This window comes from Babylonia areolata, chromosome 29 (assembly GCF_041734735.1).
Source record: "Babylonia areolata isolate BAREFJ2019XMU chromosome 29, ASM4173473v1, whole genome shotgun sequence".
NCBI classification, from domain to species: domain Eukaryota; kingdom Metazoa; phylum Mollusca; class Gastropoda; order Neogastropoda; family Buccinidae; genus Babylonia; species Babylonia areolata.
Genome location: NC_134904.1, coordinates 5,178,725 through 5,194,803, shown reverse-complemented (window position 1 = coordinate 5,194,803; position 16,079 = coordinate 5,178,725). Strand labels below are relative to the sequence as shown.

At 44.8% G+C, this 16,079-nt stretch overlaps 2 protein-coding genes across 2 annotated transcripts in view; one reads left to right on the top strand and one right to left on the bottom strand.

The window, feature by feature from the left end:
- The window catches only part of LOC143302193 (methylcrotonoyl-CoA carboxylase subunit alpha, mitochondrial-like), a 30,879-nt gene extending 21,540 nt beyond the window's left edge, over nt 1-9,339 (top strand). The window contains exons 12-16 of the mRNA XM_076616749.1: nt 722-935; nt 1,626-1,712; nt 3,718-3,911; nt 5,788-5,967; nt 6,939-9,339. Coding sequence (XP_076472864.1) covers nt 722-935; nt 1,626-1,712; nt 3,718-3,911; nt 5,788-5,967; nt 6,939-7,082 — 819 coding nt within the window. The 3' untranslated portion in view covers nt 7,083-9,339. The remainder of the gene's footprint in view (nt 1-721; nt 936-1,625; nt 1,713-3,717; nt 3,912-5,787; nt 5,968-6,938) is intronic.
- A 1,011-nt stretch (nt 9,340-10,350) lies between these two features.
- LOC143275006 (monocarboxylate transporter 13-like) lies at nt 10,351-15,969 on the bottom strand. Its single transcript, XM_076579061.1, has 3 exons — nt 15,705-15,969; nt 11,714-11,839; nt 10,351-10,849 (listed from the first exon to the last, which is right to left on the bottom strand). The coding sequence occupies exons 1-3, from the start codon at nt 15,928-15,930 to the stop codon at nt 10,698-10,700; spliced, it is 504 nt and encodes a 167-aa protein (XP_076435176.1). The 5' UTR covers nt 15,931-15,969; the 3' UTR covers nt 10,351-10,697.
- Between the last annotated feature and the right edge of the window lie 110 nt (nt 15,970-16,079).

Below are 16,079 nucleotides of genomic sequence, written 5' to 3'. Positions count from 1 at the left end.
TAGTGCAGACTCCGGCAGGGGTCTGACATTCCTGTCCTGTGCAAACTACTATCCGCCTATGCGGAGCAGACGAAACTACGGCCGATAACCTCCCGGAAGTAGGTAACCTCCCCTTTGTCCCGCTGGTTAGCGCCCTCTTTTTCCGGCAGCCATCATATACAACATTTTTTGGGGAAAAGTAACTGTGACTGACAGTCTTTTTCTTCGTCTTTGTTCGTGGGCTGCGACTTCCATGTTTACAGGTATACATGTACAAATGGACTCTAATGTGCCTGACCTTTTTTACCTCACCATATTATAGGCAGCTATACTCCGTTTTCGGAAGTATGATTGACAGTGAGAGGGGCAGAGTGCCTGCATTTTGAAGGGGTCTAGGGGGTAGACAGAGAGAGTTCCCTGCCCTCTCTTTTAAAAAAAACACCAAAACAGTATTCAGTATTCTCTGGCCACTGAGCAGATTAACTCTCTCCATACGAACGGTGAAAGAGACGACGTTAACAGCGTTTCACCCCAGTTACCATCATCAAAATATTGCAAGCGGAAGGCTCTTATACTGAAGAGGTGAATGTTGACAAAGAATACCACAATTCTGACGACGGAAGCTAAAGGTTTGGTCATTCAGACACCCACTGGACATCCGAAGGGTCTGCGTAGAGGAGAAGAGAGGACTGGCCGTACTGAGTGAGTTAACGTGAAGTGGTGGTGGTGGTCTGTTTGCCAGGTTGTGGGCCTCAGTACCAACCTGCAGTTCCTGACGGACCTGGCCTCCCACCCGCAGTTCCAGGCAGGCGAGGTGCACACCGACTTCATCCCGGAGCACTCCGCGGAGCTGTTCCCCTGCAGGCAGCTCTCCAGCTCCGCCCTGTGCCAGGCCGCGGCAGCCATGCTGCACCTTCAGCGGCAGCAGTGTCAGGAACGCAGCGTGATGACCAACGGTGGGTTGTTTTGGTGTGTGTTTGTGTGCGTGCGTGCGTGTGTGTGTGTTTACCTCCCCCTCCCCTGGCCTCCGTTTGCCCCCCCACCCCCCTCTGAAAACAGAGTATAGCTACCTATGTGCATGTGTTTTTTTTGGTGTTGTTTTTATTTATTTATTTTTTTAATCAAAGTTGCTTCAAGTTCTTGTAAAATCATGTGCCATAAACTGTTTGTCAGTGGATGTGTGAGCTGTGTATATTATTATTACACAAGTGTCCTTTTTTTTCTTGTTTTAATACTTCTTTCTGATAGAAGTCTTCATCATGTATAGTGTGTGTGCTTGTGGGTGGGTGTTTGCTCAATGTAAGCGCGAGTGTGTGTGTGTGCGTGTGTGTGTGTGTGTATGTGTGTGTGTGTTCGTGTGTAGGGCATATTTCATGCCTTTTTAAAAAAAAAAAAAAAGATTATTCATATCTGTAATTTGGAGTATTGTTTTGGTGTATACATATATTGTTTTTCTCTTCTATGTCTTTATGTGCTGTAGTGTGGCATGATGCACTATTGTGTGTGTTTTGTTTCATGTGAAACACTTACACGGACTGGATTGGGAGTGTGCATCATATGATTACTTCTTCATTTTTTGTTGTTGAAAGAAGTGTACACGATGTGTGTTTTTATCCATTCATATTTCCACATGATTTCTGTTTCAGATCCCTTTTCTCCCTTCACTTACTGCGATTCAGCCAGAGTGAACGAGACGGCGACCCAGTTCGTGACGCTGTTCGATGGAGACACAAGTAAGCAGTACATAGTTGGAGACATAATTTGACAACAAACAAGAATGCCAGAGAGTTGACAGACAGACAGAAAAAACGAAAAAACTTAGCCGTATGAAGAGCACAGGAAGAGGAGTCATGATGGCTGCCGGAAAAAGAGGGCGCTAGCCAGTGGGACAAAGGGGATGTTACCTACTTCCGGGAGGTTATCGGCCATAGTACTTTTGTTTTCTCCGCATAGGCGGATAGTAGTTTGCACAGGACAGGAATGTCAGACCTCTGCCGGAGTCTGCACTAGTTGGGTCACGGTAAGTATGTTATTTAAACGTAATTTTAGATAGAAAATTTCCTGTTGATACAAGGCAGGAAGAAAAAGCACAGAGATATGACTGAGAGCATGACAAAGTGCGTCTTCTTTCTCCTGACCCTCCCATCCTAATCGGGATTAGAAGAAAAAGATTAACCCCTTAGTTGCTGAAACTTAGTTGAATGAGACCAGTGTGGGAAAATCCAAAGTGTAGTTACTACTATGCTTTACCTGCAGTCAACATGGTTTTTTTTTTTGTTTTTTTTTTTTTTTAATCAGAATTTTAGTTTTTTTAAGAACAATAAAGAGCAATATTTCCCTATCGGAAGAAATCATGAACTCCGGGCCTGGGAGAGTCTCTTGCCGGGTCTAAATCCCAGCATCATGATTCCTGCCGTCATGGGATGACATACGAGGCATTGTGACCACGTTTAGGCACCCAGCAAAAATGCGATCCCTAACAGAGAAAGGAAAGACAGGATTCACTGAGAGGTAGAGAAAAAAGTATGATTCGAGGGGGCAGAGTCGAATCGAGTACACAAAAGGTAAGAATACAATAAAATCAAGCTGCATGCAGCAAAATAAGGCCAAATGAACACGCGTCATAGCCTAAAAAAGCGTAAGACGAGACAGAGCGTAAACCTGACAAGATGGCGTGGAGAGCCTTGGCCAAAGGAATGATTCAGCGCTTGTAGCTTTTAGAGGCGTTTAATTGGCTGAGAGCGGACAGGGCAAGACTGGTCGTCATTTCACTGTTAGCCGCATGAAATTTGGCCAAGCAGAGCAAACCGATAGGCCTAGTTTGCATCAGTTTGACATGGTAAGTATATTAGATCATCAAACATGGAGTATAATGCAAACTTCTGTAGGTGAAGGATGTTGTATTTAGCAAAAGACATGGAGGAGAAGGGCTAAGAACTGCTGAAGATTTGAAAGTGAGTGGTTTTTGTTTTGATATTTTGATAGAAATAATGTGGTTATTCACTTTACTTTACACCACAATAGCATGACACCCATCAAACGCAACACCACACACACAAATGAATCTTGTTCCTAGAAGGCACACACACACACACACACACACACACACACTTGCATGCACACATGCAGACACACTCACTCAAAACACAGCACACAAACATACAACACACCACATGACAGGACACTACAGGGCACAACGCCATACACATGAACAACCCTTGTGCTCAGAACCAACAGTTGAAGCACAACAACAAAGCACACACACACACACACACACGCACACTTGCATGCACTCAGGCAGACACACTCACTCAAACATAGCACACAAACATACAACACACCACAGGACGCAACACCACACACATGAACGACTCTTGTTCCCAGATCCGACAGTTGAAGCACAACAAATGCTTACACACACACATACACACACACACACACACTTGCATGCATGTACGCACGCAGACACTCACTCAAAACACTGCACACAAACATACAACACACCTCATCACAGGACACCACAGGACACAACGCCACACACATGAACAACTGTTGTTCCCAGAATCGATGATTGAAGCACATGAACAAAGCACACAAATGCTCTCTCTCTCTCTCTCTCTCTGTCTCACACACACACACACACACGTGCACACACACTCACTCAAAACACTGCACATAAACATACAACACGACGCCACAGGACACAACGCCACACACATGAACGACTCTTGTTCCCAGAACTGTCCGTGGAAGCCCAGCGCCAAAGGGACGGCCGCTATCTGATGTCTGTGGACGGCGGTGCCAAGATGACAGTGGAGGCCACTTTCACTCCCTCTGACGACGATACCATCGACATTCGCTGCAACATCGACGGGGTCATCTCCTCGGCCTCTGTCATCGTGCAGGACAACTCTCTTCATCTCTTTTCATTGGTCGGTGGCTTGCCGCTTGATCTTCTTCAACGATTGGTCGCTTTACTGAAGTCTTTTCTTTAGGGTTTTTTTTTTCTTCTTCTAATTTTGTCTTATGATGTTATGAATGTATTCTGAAAAGTATGTCCTTGTGCGTATGCAATGTGTGTGTGCTTTCTTTACTTTAACATTGTTTCACTTTTTTGACTCACTTGTGTAAACAAAGTGAGTCTATGTTTTAACCCGGTGTTCGGTTGTCTGTGTGTGTGTGTGTGTGTGTCCTTGTGTGTGTGTGTCTGTGTGTCCGTGGTAAACTTTAACATTGACATTTTCTCTGCAAATACTTTGTCAGTTGACACCAAATTAGGCATAAAAATAGGAAAAATTCAGTTCTTTCCAGTCATCTTGTTTAAAACAATATTGCACCTCTGGGATGGGCACACACAAAAAAAGAAGCCTAATTATATGCAAACTGCATTTACTGTTATATTTATATTTTTTGTATTCTCTAAACTTGGCACTTTGATCTGATATTCTGACACAACAACAAGGGCAGTCATTATTATCATTTTTTTGTTCAAACAGGAACTTCTTTTGCTAAGCATGGAAGTTTTATTTATTTTGCAAACGTTTTGGTGCAGATAGTAAAAAAGGGAAATTACTCTGTAATTAATGCTAGGGGACTTAATTTATCACAAGTGAGTCTTGAAGGCCTTGCCTCTCTTGTTTTGGTTTGAAATGCAAAGAATTTTTGTCAGTGGTTCACCTCTGCCTTTTTGAATTTGTCAACATCTTGCAGCTTAATTTTGCATTGTGTTGTATTGTATTGTATTGTATTGTACAGCAGTAACAGCAAATTTCTGTGTGTGTGGACTGCTTCCACAAGGGAGAGCAAGTCACCATAATCCAAAGCCACCCTTTTTTTTTCCCCCTTGTATCTTTCTACGAGAGTATGTTTTTTACTGCAGAATTTTTCCAGGGAGGTAGGTAGGTTCATTTACATATACTTAGTGTATGCTACACAAGGGACCTTGGTTTTATTGTCTCCTCGGAAAGATTAGCACCCAGACCACCACTCGAGTTCTGTTGGAGAGGAGAGTCTAAACCTTCGGCCTGTGTGCAGAACTCAAAACACATGAACACTCACATCCAAGATTTTGGAAGGATGTATTCAGTTTGAAATAGAAGTTGTGGTGTTATTTTTCCTCTCTGTGTATGTCTGTGTGTGTGCACACATGCATCTTCTGCTGTCTTGTAGTATTTGATGGGGGTTGGGAGGGGTGGAGGGTGGGGAGGGGGGGGTGACCACTGATTACCTAGCAACCAGTTCTCTCCATCTGTTCCTCCTCCTCCTCCTCATCTCATGCATGCAACTTCTTCGCCCTTGGCTCTGTGAAGAGTTGTTGGGGTGCTGCACAAAACTATGCATCAGGTTCTTCCAGGTCTGCTGTCAGTTGTTTTTTTTTGACGGGCGCAATAGCCGAGTGGTTAAAGCGTTGGACTGTCAATCTGAGGGTCCCGGGTTCGAATCACGGTGACGGCGCCTGGTGGGTAAAGGGTGGAGATTTTTACGATCTCCCAGGTCAACATATGTGCAGACCTGCTAGTGCCTGAACCCCCTTCGTGTGTATATGCAAGCAGAAGATCAGATACGCACGTTAAAGATCCTGTAATCCATGTCAGCGTTCGGTGGGTTATGGAAACAAGAACATACCCAGCATGCACACCCCCGAAAACGGAGTATGGCTGCCTACATGGCGGGGTAAAAACGGTCATACACGTAAAAAGCCCACTTGTGTGCATACGAGTGAACGCAGAAGAAGAAGAAGTCTCTTTTGCACTGCCATGTCCCCCCTTACACACACTGGCCTACCTCACCTGTAGCTGTGCGTTTCAGGAGGGCAGCCACACCCTGAAGCTGCCCGTCCCCGACTACCTGCAGTCCAGCAGTGGAGGGGGGTCGCTGGACGACCCCGTGGCCCCCATGCCCGGAGTGGTGGAGCGAGTGCTGGTCAGTGAGGGCGCCACCGTAGAGCAGGGGGAGCCACTGGTGGTGATGATCGCCATGAAGATGGAGGTGTGTGGCTTGAGGTTGTCTTTGTGTGTGAAAATGTCGTCTCTTCATTCTTTTGCTGACATCACCACCATTTTTTTGTACACTTTTGTCTTGTGTTGGTTTCGGTTTCTCAAAGAGGCGTCACTGCGTTCGGACGAGTCTGTGTACGCTGCACCACATCTGTTAGGCCACTGCCTAACCAGCAGCAAACCCCCATTGTGCTAGTCAGGCCTTGAGTGCATGCATATATATCTGTGTTGGTGTCAGTGGATTTCATCTACAGAATCTTGCCAGAAACCAACACTTGTGTTGCCGTGGGTTCTTCTTCAGTGCGCCAAGTGCGTGCTTCACACTGCATATGGGAATTCAGTTTATCATCTCATCCAAATGACTAGATGCTCAGTTTGATTTTCCCTAACTTGGGGAGAAAGGGCGATAGAAGGAATCAAACCCAGACTCTCACAGACAGAGCGTCACCTGAAAGGAGGATCTGGGGAAGGCGTGTCTTGACCACAGTCAACAGTGTCAGTGTCTGTTGTTCTGTGAGGAAGGTGGCAGAATGGTTAAGAAGCTCATCTGCCAATACAGTGTCCATGAGGATCTGGGTTCAAAATCCCGCTCTCGCCCTTTCTCCCAAGTTTGACTAGGAAAAATTGAACGGAGTGTCTAGTCATTTGGATGAGGCGTTAAACCGAGGTCCCGTGTGCAGCATGCACTTGGGCCACTGAAAAAGAACGCACAACATAAGCGTTGCCCTCTGGTAAAATTCCATAGATGAAATCCACTCTGATAGGTACACAAAATGTGTATGTATGCATGCATGCACTCAAGGCCTGACTAAGCGCATTGGGTTACACTGCTGGTCATGGCATTTGCCTGGCAGATGTGGTGTAGTGTATATGGATTCGTCGGGATGCAGCGACGCCTCCTCCTTGAGAAACTGAAACTTGAAGCTGTACACGCTACATGGTTTCTCTCTGTCTTGCACACAGTACATCATCCGAGCGCCACGGGCCGGGGTGGTGGAGAAGATCATGTTCCGTGAAGGGGAGACGGTTTCCAAGGGAACAGCCCTGGTCCACTTCACGGAGCAAGAGGCAGAGACAGAGGAGGAGGCGGCTGAGGGAAAGCAGTGATGCTTGTGAGGGGGAGATCTGTGTGTGTGTGTGTTTGTGTGTGTGTGTGCACATGCATGTTTGTGCATGTGTTTGTTAGTCTGTCTTGTATACTGTCGCTGTTCAATGACTTTCCAATCATGCTCCTACATTTCTTCCTCCCCTCCCCACCTTCTCACCCCTCTTCCCTCTCTCTCTCTCTCTCTCACACACACACACTCACACACAAGTGGACCATGACCTGTTCAGTCCGCATCACCCGGTGGTCAGCGCTAACAGGGGTGGGGGTTGGGGTGGGGTGCAGGGATGGTTGGGGGAGGATGTTTAGGGTCAGTGTGCCTGCTTTCTTGTTTTGGAGTAAACCGTGTGAGTGGACAGTGAACTGGTTGGGTGTGTGAATTTTGGCAGGTCATGGACAGACCTATTGTGTCCACTGACAACATGCCATCCCACACAACAGCACATTACACCTCTCCACACCAAGCTGTGTCAAACTACACCACACCACATCACGCCATGCCATGCCACACCTTACCACACCACGCTATGCCATGCTACACCACACCATACCACGTCACACCACACCACGCCGCATCACACCACACTACACTGTCACATCACACCACACCGCATCACACCACACATCACACCACACCATGCTGCTTCACACCACACTGTCACACCACACCAGACCACATCACACCATGCCTTGCCACATCACACTATACCACACTGTCAAACCACACCACACCATGTCCCACATCACATCACACCACACTACATCAGACCGTACTGTCACACCACGCCACACCACACTATGTCACACCACCCCATACATCACACTTTGTCACACCACACCACATCACACCATACTGTCACATCACACCACATCACACCATACTGTCACACCACCCCATATATCACACCATATTGTCACACCACATCACACCATACTGTCACACCACTGACCACACTATGTCACACCACATCACACCATACTGTCACACCACATCACACCATACTGTCACACCACTGACCACACTATGTCACACCATACTGTCACACCATACTGTCACACCCCATCACACCACACTGTCACATCACACCACACATCACACCATACCGCATTACACCACACTGAAACACCATGCTTTTGTCACACCACACAGTTTGTCTCATCGTACCATACCACATTACACTTTGTCACGCCACACCAGACCACATCATACCACACTATGTCACACCATCCTATGTTTTTACCTGAGTGTGAATGGTTCCATAACAAAGGGACATGAGTATTAATAAATCTGTTGCCTATGTCATATGTTGAATGTCTTTTAAGTTCTTGGTTCCCAATATTGAAAGTGAAACCATTTGACATGAAAACAAGTTAGTTGTATCATGGAGCAGATATCTGTGCTTGATTTATGTGCAAAAATGATTTTGTTCACACACACGCTTACATGCTGTAAGTATGCAGGGAATTGGATATTTCTGTTTCCAATCATTTCCTTACTTCTTTCATGTTATTAAAGTTTTGTCCTTTTTTTTTCTTTACATATGCATGGGAACAAGATGAATCTGTGTAATGACAGAGTTACAGAGCCCACAAATTTATGTCACATTTCCGCATGTCAGTGTGCGAGGATGTCGTTTTTTGGTCTGGACTTTTAAGCAGTATGCGTGTATGTTTGTGTCTGTTAATTAGTGTATCACTTTCTCTTGTGTTTGTGTGGCTTGTCTTTGGTCTCTCTCTCTCTCTCTCTCTCTCACTCTGTGTGTGTGTGTGTGTGTGTGTGTGTGTGTGTGTGTGTTCAATAACTGTCAAAATTACCTACTCCACACTTTAAGATAGAGTTGTTCCACGCTATCAACATGTCAAATATGGAAAGTGAAGTTATAATACTCATCACAACTTTTATCATAATATTGATTTCATTGCAGTTATTGCTACATTTAAAATATTTTTTTTTAGATCTTTTATTTGAGGGAGAGGGTTTTCTTGTAGGGTGATTTTTTTTTTTTTTTTTTTTTGACAGTCTTCTGTTTCTTTGTATGTATCTTGAGTCATATATATTGCTGTGGATGAATATTGTTGGTATCAGTTGATTTTTCATTTATGGGAGTACTGGGTGATTGTATCTAGCTTGAAAAGAATTGTGAAAATAGTGATTTTTGGATGCATATATTGTATTGATATGGACAAATTACCACTGTGTGATGGGAAAAGGCTGGTGTGGAAAGATGGATGTAGAATAAAATGATGTGAAATTGTGAACTGTTTGTATCTGTCTGCTTGATCATTCAGTTTGTCTGAGGTCTGTTTGTCTGTGTGTTTTCTTGTTGTTCTTGGATGTGTCACTCTCACTCACAATGCCCTGTTTGATTTCTTGAAAGTCTCTATCTCTCTGCCTATTTCTCATTCAAACACACACACACACACACACACACACACACACACACACATACATACACTCACACACAACACTAGTACACTGTTCAGTCCTTGTATATGCAGACTCAGCTGAAGCCAACTTACAGAAATACACTCAATATACAAATGCCTCTTTGAAATCATCTCTCTCTCTCTCTCCCTCCTGTCTTGCTCTCCCTCTTCCCATCCCCTATACCTCCAATGACAAAATGGAGAATGATTTCAAAGGTCTTTCAACTTGGGGCAGAAAGCAATCTTTTTCATCTCCAACGAAAAGCATTTCACAATCACAAGCGCACAATTCTCACGGAATGTTACAGCTGTCAAGTATCGGGTTGTGACTGCTACATTTGGTGAGCTGCGTGCACAGAGGAAATGATGTAAACCAGGCGAATTTAAAATGTTTCTCTCTGCATGAATGTGCTGTCCTGCAATGTAATGAATGAATGCCAGGCGGTCAGTTGATGTCCACATAGTGCAACAAGTGTTGTTTGCCCGCCCCGTCAAAATCGCTGCATGGATTTGCTCCAAAGAAAGGCTTCTGTCACAGTTTTGAAGCATGAAGGTTATCCAAATAACATGATTACTGCCAATTAATTAGCCATTGAACAGCTATTGATACACGCGAAGAAAAAAACCCTGCATAGAGGTCTACATTCTAATGTCATTTTCTGATGCAATGTAGGTTGAAGCATTGAGAAGTTACGTAAGTCACTATCAAAAATACAAACACAGAAATACCATTTTCTCAGGGTTTCTGCACCATTGATTTATTCTCATTATATACCAATCATCCATTAGCCATATAAAAGCAACAATATGACATGAGTATATTTTCGTCATTTGATACAAATCACCTGTGTCATTTTGACATTCATAAATTGTCCAACAAAAAGACATAATCATGGTCTAAAACAATGGACAAAATACAACAAAATTCCCCACCTGCCAGTGCCATAAACCAACTCTTTCAGGTACACACTAATTATTGGCTTTGCACTCCATTTTGTTAGGTTCTTCAAGTGCAAACGGATTAAAACTTTATGAGATTACTCAAAAGACTCAAATGGTTTGATAACGTAAGCAACATGCTCACATCACCAAGTGGAAAACACGCTTCCTCCCTTCTCTCAGCCATCTCATCAACCATACATTACAATGGATGTGTAAGCCTATCAACAAAAATAATATTCGATGTTTAATCAAAGGTTTCCTACTTCTCTGCTGAGTCTTTGATGACTCTCGTTGAAAAAGCTACACTGCAGACACAAACAGATGAAACCTGCTGCGGCAATAGTTGCGCCACCGATGAAGAAAACATTGTTCAAATCCCCTGTTACATCCACCACGTAACCTGTGAAAGTTAAAAAAAAAGTCACAAGAATTGGAACACTGTGCAGTGTGTAATAGTCAGCCTACTTTCTTGTCAAAACATGTTTCTTTTGGAGTTCCAGGCAGCTATTTCCTGGTACAGTATTATGGCACAGAGCACCCGCCACCTTTTGTCTTTCTTTCTATTTCTGTGTGGTTCAAAGAGTTTCGCTGGGGCACAGCTTCCTTCTGTTAGTGTGTTGTTTCACACACGCTTTTTGCGTCTCTTCCGAAAGGCTATAATTCCTGGACTGCCCCTCAAAAGAGACAAGCTTTATATCGGGGTATCGGAAAATCTTGATTCCTTTGTAGGCGTTAAAATTTTGAGCACAATTCCTTGATGAAATGCACGTTTATTTAAGCTTTCTCACCAAGAAAATAAAGGAGAGACATCACAAACAGCATCGTAAGGAAGAAACAGAAAAAATAAAGAGGAGGAGGAGAGGGAGAGGGGGACGGAAGAAGGTCACAAAGCACTACGGCAGCATTGCAAAAATAGTGATGTATGTGTGTGTGTGTGTGTGTGCGCGCGCGCGTGTGTAGGTGTGCATTGTGTGTGTGTGTGTGTAGGTGTGCGTGTGTGTGTGTAGGTGTGCGTGTGTGTGTGTGTGCGTGGGAGAGAGAGAGAGAGAGAGCTTTTTTTGTGTGTTAATCAGTTCATCTGTAAAGAAAAAAAGAGCACGCATGCAGGCCTTCGTATGTGTGTGTGTGTGTGTGTGTGTGTGTGTGTGTGTGTAATCACACAAGCAAAAACACATACTGGAACACTGCATGCACATACATACATATATACATGTCCACGCTATCACACACATGACTGACAGACAAGAGAGACAGATATACAAACCTGTCAGTGGCAGCCCGATAAGAATACCGATGCCATGGTACATGCACACCAGACCAATAGCGTCTGTCAGCCACTCATTACCCACCAGCTGAATCAGAACCAGCGGCTGTACTGTCTCGAACATCCCTGCAATGAAACAGGCGACTTGGGACAGGTTTGAAATTCTGGTGTCCTTCCGGATCGGAAGTGCTTTTTTTTTTTTTTTTTTTTCCAAATTGCGGAGTGTAATGGGAGTCATGGGGAGCCCAGGACACGAAGAGAGTGTGAACTATCTGTGTGTGTGTGTGTGTGTGTGTGTGTGTGTGTGTGTGTGTGTGTGTGTCACTCACTCACTCACTCATTCCCTTGACCGCTAGGGTCGTTGGGGGGACATGAGGAAGATGTCATAGCTCGCCACGCCGTTCTGTTGGCAGCTGTCGTGAGGAGATCTGACATCGTCATTTTGGTCCATTCCTTGACGTTGTCGGACCAGCTCTTTCTCTGCCGCCCCCGTCTGCGCCCTCCCTCTACAGTCCCTTGCAGGATGGTTTTGGAGAGGGTGTTATGTCGTATGACGTGACCAAACCATGCCATCTTCCGTCGTTTGACAGTCGCCAGCAGTGGTTCTTGGGGCCCCAACAAGGTTGCTGACCAGGTTCCGCACATAGTCATTGGTCTTGTGCTCCTTGTAGGAGATGTATAGTAGTCTCCTCAAGCACTTGGTTTCGAATGCTTGGATTCTTCCTTCTGTTTCTGCCATCAGTGTCCATGTCTCACATCCATATAAGAGGATGGAGACCACTAGTGACTTGTAGAGCAGGAATTTTGTGTGGAATCTGATGTTGCTCTTCCATACCCTGTTCAGTCTGGCCATCGCTGCCGTTGCAGAATTAATCCTATTTCGGATTTCTGCTGTGCAGGTGCCGTCTTTGGACAGGGTTGCTCCCAGGTACTTGAAGCTGGTCACTTCTTCCAAGGGGTCACCATTCATGGTTATATTGGCACTGATGTTAGTTGTGCTGTTGACCATGACCTTTGACTTGTGTGTGCTGACCTCCATGCCGTAAGCACTTGCTCTGGTAGTAAGTCTGTTTGTTAGATCCTGGAGCTCGGTGTTAGTGCCCCCCATGAGGTCGATGTCGTCTGCGAATCGAAGATTGCAGACTGGCCTGCCGCCAATGGTGATGGAAGTGTGGTGGTCTTCGAGGGCCTCTTGCATGATTCTCTCCAGAAAGATGTTGAAAAGTACTGGGAATAATAGGCATTCTTGCCTGACTCCGACTGTGGTCCGAAAGAACTGTCCTTGTTGATTGTTGAGGAGCACTGCGCTGCTGGAGGGCCTGGATGACTTATGTACATATAAAAGTATACATCAGTATACCAATCAATCAAAACCTATCTACATGGCGATTTTCGTGCACAGATGAAACAATGTTACCATTAGTGAATGTCGTAACCCATTTCCAGTGGTTTTCGACTCTATTTGGGGGGTTAATTTACTCCGCTTTGATGCGGATTCAGAAGCAAAACTAACGTACTGACATTTTCGCTAGGGAGCATGTCTATGTTCCCCCCGATCTAATTTCCGCAAGGTCTGTGTTCCCCAAAAAACGTTTTTGGTAGGTCTATGTTCCCCCAGGTCTGTGTTCCCCCAGGTCTATGTTCCTCCAAACCTATGTATATTTAACCATACATACACTATTGAGTGCTGGTCATCAGTTTCAGTTTTCAGTAGCTCAAGGAGGCGTCACTGCGTTCGGACAAATCCATATACGCTACACCACATCTGCCAAGCAGATGCCTGACCAGCAGCGTAACCCAACGCGCTTTGTCAGGCCTTGAGTCATCAGTGATCATTAGTTGTCAGTGGCCAGCGGTGGTTAGCTGTCAGTGGTGGTCAGCAGTGGTCAGTTTGCAGTTAAAAAACAAACAAACAACACACTACCAGAACGTCATGATAATGCACAAATGTGACAAAACGTAATCTGAAGAAGTTTCATGAAGTGGTCAGTAGTGGTCACCACTGGCAAATATATGATATATATATATGATAGTCAGTCGTGTCCGACTATGACCATCAGAACAGCAGAGGAGGCAAATGCTGTTCTGACTAGCTGGGCTAGAATTTGATTATAGTGGAGAGTGTCTTGCCCAAGTACATCCCCACTCTCTCGGCCAAGAGGGTTTTAGGACAGTCGGCGTTGGGATGGTTCCCAAAGGCCAACTAGCCCACAAGGCTGCAGCACTAAGAGCCAGTGCAATTTTGCATCCTAGTTTGAGAGTCATAGTCCTTCACAAAAGACTAAGCTGTAAATGGTTTCCCATTGACTGGAGAAACCATTGATAATACAGCTCTCGTTTTGCTGTTGGCCCAAATGTAAACTTATGTCAATCTGTGATATAAGCCGAGTGCTGGGCCTAACTGGCAAATAACAGTATGGCTAACAAAGACTCAGAAATGTAAATTTGGGGGAACATCGGTAAACCTGGATAATTTTAGACCTGGGGGAACAAAAACACACACAAAAAAATGTAAATTGGGGGTGGATGGGGCAGGGGGGGAGTGAGGAGGGGGAGGGGGGGGGGGGGGGGGAGCGGTATAGACCTGGGGGAATATAGACGTGGGGGAAACATAAACCTGGCTGAAAGGCATTTGAAGGGGGGGGGGGGGGGTGTTGGTAGACAAAATGATACATGTGAATATAAAATCGGCTAGACTGAGACTTTATTTTGCATCGTATTATGCCCAATTCTTTATTTGATGGGTCGATTATGAGCAGTACGTCATTTCTCATATGTCTGCATTGCAAAACGCAAGAAAATGTTCGTTTAAATAGGTTTATTGTTTTTGGAAGCTGAAACAGGACACAACCCATGATTTGTCTCATGTTCTTTTAAAAAAATATTCTGTTTTTTCTACTGAATTATTCGTTTTATTCTTCCTCTTTATCAGTTCACTTTTTCCCATTTCTTGTATATGTTGATTTTTATACATGTGTGCATACACAAACAGGATTAAAACTCTTTGCTCTTTATCAACAACGTCAGAAAAAAAAACAACTAGAAAAACATTTCATCCAACATTTCAACCCACATCACCCCTCTCTCTCTAACCTGTCTCTGTCTCCACCTTACATACTTACTTACAGTCCATTGTGCCTCTGATATGTAGGGCAGTAACGAAGAACCGCCACTCTTGTCTCTTTTGGGCTATGTATGTGTGTGTGTCTAAAAAATGTGTGTTTTTAAGGAATGTATTTCTTTTTAATCTTAGCATTATTTACTTGATGTTTTTATTGTTTGGTGGATCATGCTTTTTTATTCATTCTGTGAACGCATTGGACTGAGCTGTTGTAATGTTTTATGTTATGTTTATATCTGGCTCGATGATGCAAGGGGCTTTGAGCAGCATGAGTACTGGATATCGCGTCATAGAAAAGTTATGAATTATTATTATTGTTAGTAGTAGTCTCTGAACGGTGCCCCAGGTGTGCTCCGGGGACTTCAATTCATTCAACCCTGCACCCGAGCACTGGTGGGGCACCAAATTCGTTTCAGTAAAATGGTTTCCATGGACCTTCATACGTATAAACCATTAGCAAATGGAGCTAACTTCGGTATTTCTGAGCTTTGTCAACATATTTCAATTTGCAGCAAAAGCCAAGTCGATTCCAGTGGGTTTTTTTTTGGTTTTTTTTTTTAACCATGTCAAAATATCAGGGAAGCCTGCCGAGGCTTTAATTTTTTTTTTCTCCAGGACTGAATGGGTTAAGTTCTCCTTCCTCTCTTGCGCCTACGTTCTAGTGTCCAGTGACCAACTGTCCGCTTGGTAGTGTGACCCTACTCTCTTCACAAGACGTGTCCTGTCAATTGCCACCACTCCATCGCTGCCCCCAACCCCTCTTAACCCCCCCCCCCCCCTCCCCCTCCTCCAGCCACCTCAGCCAAGCTACAACACCCCCCTCCCACACACTGACACACCCATCCCCCCACCTCCCCACACACAACTGACCTATAAAAACGCCGAACACCACAGACAACATAATGATGACGTAGTACTCGGTGAAGACAGGCGTAAGACAGGTGGCGGCTCCGGCCAGAATCAGAGAAACGTGGTTAACAGGCAGCACTAGACATGGGATGCACTGGACGAGGAGACCCGACAGGAGGCAGCCACATAAACCTCCGAAGCCACCCACGGCAACGAGGAATGCTCCACGGGAAGATTCAAGCCCCATGTGATTTGCGAACAGTGGCAAGAAGGTGCTGGGCACGTACACTCCTGGTCATTGACATTTGGAGGGTTTTGATTTATCAGTGTATTTATGACACAGCAACAACAACTACTACTACTACTGATAACAATAATCAATAATAATGATGCTGA